This window comes from Sesamum indicum, linkage group LG10 (assembly GCF_000512975.1).
Source record: "Sesamum indicum cultivar Zhongzhi No. 13 linkage group LG10, S_indicum_v1.0, whole genome shotgun sequence".
Taxonomy (NCBI): Eukaryota; Viridiplantae; Streptophyta; class Magnoliopsida; order Lamiales; family Pedaliaceae; genus Sesamum; species Sesamum indicum.
This window is the reverse complement of record NC_026154.1, coordinates 16389335-16394906: the sequence shown is the minus strand read 5'-3', so window position 1 is coordinate 16394906 and position 5572 is coordinate 16389335. Positions and strand designations below refer to the sequence as shown.

General features: G+C 39.5%; 1 protein-coding gene across 1 annotated transcript; it reads right to left on the bottom strand.

Annotated features, from left to right (window-relative positions):
• Positions 714–4061, bottom strand: LOC105172907 (probable receptor-like protein kinase At4g39110). Its single transcript, XM_011094520.2, has 2 exons — positions 2878–4061; positions 714–2593 (listed from the first exon to the last, which is right to left on the bottom strand). Exons 1-2 carry the CDS (start codon positions 3757–3759, stop codon positions 926–928), a joined length of 2550 nt encoding a protein of 849 aa, XP_011092822.1. The 5' UTR covers positions 3760–4061; the 3' UTR covers positions 714–925.

The following is a 5572-nucleotide window of genomic DNA, read 5'->3' as shown; positions in this document are numbered from 1 at the left end:
AATCTCAGGTGGATTGCACTTCAATTGCCCTTGGAAACGAGCCCATATACCAATCCCACAATCTAAACCTTGGAAGTCCTATTGAGGTTGCCAGCGAAAATATTGATCCTGCATATATAAACCGCTATCCACCCCTATCGTCAAATTTTTTTACCTGAATCTGCCCTATATTAGGAGCAAGTCTCCATGGGTTCGGGTTCAATTGTCATTCTTATCATTACAACTATATTTTATTATATATTTGTGAATTTAAAGTACTTTTGATATTTACTAATTTGAAATCATTTCTCTAAATTATTTTCTCAAATTCAAATCAATTAATACAAATCTTGTATTACTTTTAGGGAGCCTGGGATTGAGCTAGTTAGAAGTTGTTTCAAAAACTTGCCTCTCAAACGATTCATATATATACTAGTGATTATGGGATACTTGTATATATATACAAATTCTATAATACTATTTAAAATAAAATATCTTGCTATTTCTTGAATACGAGAAGTGCTCTACACTTATCAAATGTATGTAATGATAAATTCACAATTTAAAGAGAGCGGCCAACTAGATTGAAACGTGGATAATAAGAAAGCTACTACTATACTGCTTTTTAAGGGAGGAATAGGCTTTGAATAATTTCATCAGATTTACAAAAGCAGAGTTTTACATCTCAAAATGATGAGAGAGCCGTTGAAAAATTTTAACACCCACAGAGATAGTGAGTTTATATTACGTAGTTACAATATATAGATATATATATAATGATGATATTACAGAACTTGGTCGATATATATATAAAGAAAAGTGAATCTTAATAGTGAATAACTGGGAGATTATGATTGCCTCGTGCAGTGTACATACATTGGTCACCTAACGACTTGCTTGGTTATATCTGCGTATATAATCGAATCCATCAATCAGACGCTCAAATTTACCGGCCATTGAGAGCAGCAAACTGTGCAAACATAGCTGTTCCTGAGTGCTCATCAACGGCATGAGGTTGAGTAGGGATTACCGCAGCACCCTCGGGTGCCGACGTTGTCGGTTTGTTGTCAGCTGCAGGAGAAGCAGTAGCCACCGGAACAACAACGGCAGGCGATGCAGGAGATGATGCTTCTTGTAATTGCAGAGCATACTCCAAATTCCACAGCACGTCACCCATCGTTGGCCTGTCGACACCGTACTCAGCCAAGCATTTCTCTGCAGCCTCAGCGAATTTCTTCATCGATTCGGGGTTGATGTGGTCGGCGAGCGTGGGATCAATGATCTTATCTAGCAGTCCCTTTCTCTTCCACTGCATTGCCCATTCTGCCAAGTTCACTTGCTCCCTAGGCAAAGCAGGGTTGATGGCTGGGCGAGCGCACAAAGCCTCCAACAGGACAACACCAAATGAGTAGACGTCGGATTTATCTGTAAGCTGCTGCTTGCGGAAGTATTCTGGGTCCAAGTACCCGAAACTCCCCTTCACGGCTGTGCTCACGTGTGTTTGCTCGGTTGTTGGGGCATCTTTCGACAACCCAAAATCAGCCATTTTGGCAATGAAGTTCTCATCAAGCAAGATGTTTGTTGTTTTAACGTCACGGTGAATGATCCCCTGAGCTGCCCCTGTGTGTAGGTAGTGCAAACCTCGAGCTGCACCGATGCAGATTTCAAGCCTCTTTTTCCAAGAAAGAGAAGGCATGTTCTTTCCATAAAGGTGGTCTCGGAGAGGCCCGTTTGCCATGAACTCATAGACGAGGATCATTTCAGCATTTTCATCACAATATCCAATTAAAGACACTAAATGACGATGTCTGAGCTTGGAGAGCATTTGAATCTCTGTTTGAAACTCATTGATCCCTTGCTCAGATTGAGGGTTGCCTCGTTTTACGGCTACTTTAACTCCATCATCAATGTGGCCGAGGTAAACGTTGCCGAAGCCGCCAACACCTATGATGGCGTTTGGATCCCAGTTATTTGTTGCTTCTTGCAGTTCAGCAAACGAGAAATATCGGCCTAGTCCCAAGGTTTGTGAGAAGAATTGGCTCTTTCGAGAGCCTAAATTGCTAGACGACATAAAGCTCGAGTCTCCAGCATGAATAGGAAGCAACCATGAAGAGAAACTATTACGTTTCTGCCAATCTTGAGGCCTCTTCTTCCACTTCACAGCCATCGCACCCAACCCGATAAACGCTCCAAACATCATCGCGAATCCAACAGCTGCAACCGTGCCATTGACATCATTACTGCCATTTGCACCATCAACGCCAAACTCACCATCAAGGCTGCCGACAGAGCTATTCATTTTGAACACCTCAAGGCCATTGAGAAGTGCATTCTTGGTTCCAACATTTTCGTTCATCGGCCCGACTTGAACTGTCAATGGGTCCAAGGTCGAAACCATAGTTGAATTCACCACAAAATCAGCAAAGTAAGCAGATGTTAAGCCGCCAGCAACTGTGGTTAAATCCAGGCCCGTAATTGCTGATTTTCCGTTGATGTACACGTTGAAATAGAGATCATTAGCAGACTTGCTCACTATATCAGCAAAGTGCAAACGAACCAGGTATTGGAATGAAGTATCAATATTCAGTTTCCAAGTGATGTTGAAACTGGGCACCTGCATAAGTTGCTTTGAAGTCAAGCTATATAGCTTCATAAAAGAATTAGATAGCAGAAGAATGTATAATATTGAATCTTTCCTATTGTGTGTGTAAGAAAATGGGTTCTCGATCAAACCTGACCCGACCCAAACATTGAATTAAGTTTTGGAGGGAGTAATTTTTATGTTCGAAACAAACTACAATCGAAGATTCGATCATAAAAATTCTTGATTTTATCCTAAAATATTTTGAAATTCGTTTTAATTCTTCTTCTTGAGTACTATGAGCTGTGTTTTCTGACCTGAACATTGGCGTTGGCCATCTGGGTGGCCGTGGCGTAAACTACCGGCGGTGCAATCAGCGGTGACTCGCCCTCAGGATAGGTGATCACATTCGGCTCGACGGAGGCTTCGCTGCCCGTAGATTTCGGGTCGCCGGCATTCAGCCGATACACAGTCTCATACGCGACATTCGTCAGCCCCGAGTACTCGGCCTTGGGGAAAACAGCGGTGGCCACATTGCCGAGCAGAATATCAGGTGCCGAAACAAACTCAATGCCGCTGATGTAAGCCACGTTGCCCAGATTCGGCTCGAAGGTTAGAGAATAACGTTCGGTTGTGACATTAACGAGGTACTCTCTGAACGACCACGTCATGTTCTCCTTGTATTTGAAATTGTAGACCAGCATGAGGTTGTTGCTGGTGCTCACCTTGAATTTAGCAGTTTTGAGATCCTTCTGGTTGTTCGGAATCGGGGCGAAGTGGAGCCGGATCCAATGCCATCCGGGTCGAGCCACGTGAAAGGTGTAAGTGGCGTTGCTTTCGAAGACTTTGGCCGATAGATAGAGCGGCGAGGGGAGTTGGAGCTCCGAATGCTCCGGCCCGATGCCGACTTGGATATCGCGGCCTTCGTAGGACAAATACTTGCTACTCTCTTGATCACCAATGAAAACACGATTCCCGGGGAGGGTGGTGGAGGATGAGTTCCCACAGTCGAGGAGAAAATTGTCCGGCGGGGTAAAAGCATCGGATTTCGCTGGCGCAGCGGTTCTCGCAGCGTGTACTGCGGTCGGGGCGTCGGAGAAAATGATGCAGAAAAGAACCAGGAGGATCGCCATGCCGGAGGGCGGCGGCAGATAAGGGCGGAGACCGGATGTGAACCGGCGTGGAGACGTGTTTTCCATTATCTCCAACTGCCCCTCCTGGTGAGGAGGATGATAAAATATGAGGAGGATTCTGCTGTGGAAGAATGGGAGAGAAAATTGGGGTTTCAATGGTTGCTTTTGCAAAAAGCTGTAAGCATTTTGCCGATTTGTCTCTTCCGTTTCTGGTTCTTGTCGAAATTCATGTTTACATTAAACTCATTTCAATTTGGGATTGCAATACTGTCGGAGGATTGTGGGGTGGAGGGATGAGCAGAGTCTCTGTTTTTGTTAATTCTTACACTATTTTTAGGAAATATCAAATCAAAGGTTGGAGGGGTGTTAAGGTTGTCCGCATTAATCTGATTGCCTTCCACCCTTTGTCGGAGTTTCTTGATTTACATTCTTGTGTGGTGAAATTGGATTAGTGTTTGTGATTGTTTCTTACATGTGAGGATAATAATTAATCAGGATTCTTTCTCATAATCCTCAAACAAAATAGAAAAGATTGTCAAAGTGTTTGATTGGGGAAATTTTGGTGGGAATTAGGTTTTATCAAATGTATCAATAAATCATTCATATAATTTGACTTAAAAATATATCAACATCGTTTATATAAACTATTCAAATGACTTCATGAATTGGAAGAATAACGGGAAATTTTAGTTCAAATCGAGCTAGGCCGAATCTCAATTGATCATATGACAAGTATCATACACTTGCTGTGTGATCGGTGTATAGTTCAAGAAAGTGATCAATCACATAACAACTGCGATATACTCGTTCTATAGTTGATTTGGTTGAACTAAACGTGATTTGGGTAAAATTTTTCCAAAAATAACTAAATACTTCAAGGAATTCTTACGTTTTTTATGTCTAACCTGAACTCTACTAGTTGATATTAGTAATTTTGGTGATCATCTCACTGTTACCGGATAAAAGGAACATATCTAGTCTAATACTTTGATCATTATTATAGAAATATATATATATATATATATTATACGAACACTAAGTACATAAATTTGACTTTATTTTTTAATTTTGGAGTTTTAAATATTGAAGAGCCATAATTAAAGTCTATTCAATATTTTTTTAGGATAAATTATAAATGATTTTTCTTAAATTTGTCTTAATTACAATACATTCTATTTGTTTGAAAAATTATAAATACTTTCATAAAATTACAAATATCCTAACAAATACCCCCTATATTGAATTGTCACAATAGAGCATTTGTAATTTTTTAAATAATAAGAAAATATTTATAATTATAAAACACCTAAAGAAAATTCGTTATCATTTATATTTTTATTTTTCCATTGAGCTTCAACTACATTTTTATATTAACTAGTGGTTTTTGCATGTTGTTTACACGAGTATATAAAATTCTATAGTGTGAGATGAAGAGAAAAAAAAGAACTATAGAAAGACGCAAATAGTAGTGAAGATGATGAAAAAGAAACAAGTATGTGAGAAACGAAAAATATAGGATAAAATAAGAAAGAAAAAAAATTATAATAGTGGGTTTATTAAAAATATGAAAACTTGTAAGAAAAAATAAATATGAAGAATGTGATTGAGAAAAAATTAATTGTAATAGAGTTTATTTAACTTATGAAAAATTTGCGAGGACAAAAAAATGGAGAACATGAGAGAAAAATGGAGTAGTGGGTTGAAAGAAAAAAAAAATAATTATAAGAAATATCATTTAGTGGGCCGAATCCCGTTAAATGGGCCTTAATGGACCGTTAATATTGGGCCCAGGCTCGCCAGTATAAGAAATATCCCTTTCTTGGATAGCAAGCCGAGTCGGGATCATTTTTAAACTGGAAGAAATAGTAAAATTATTTAT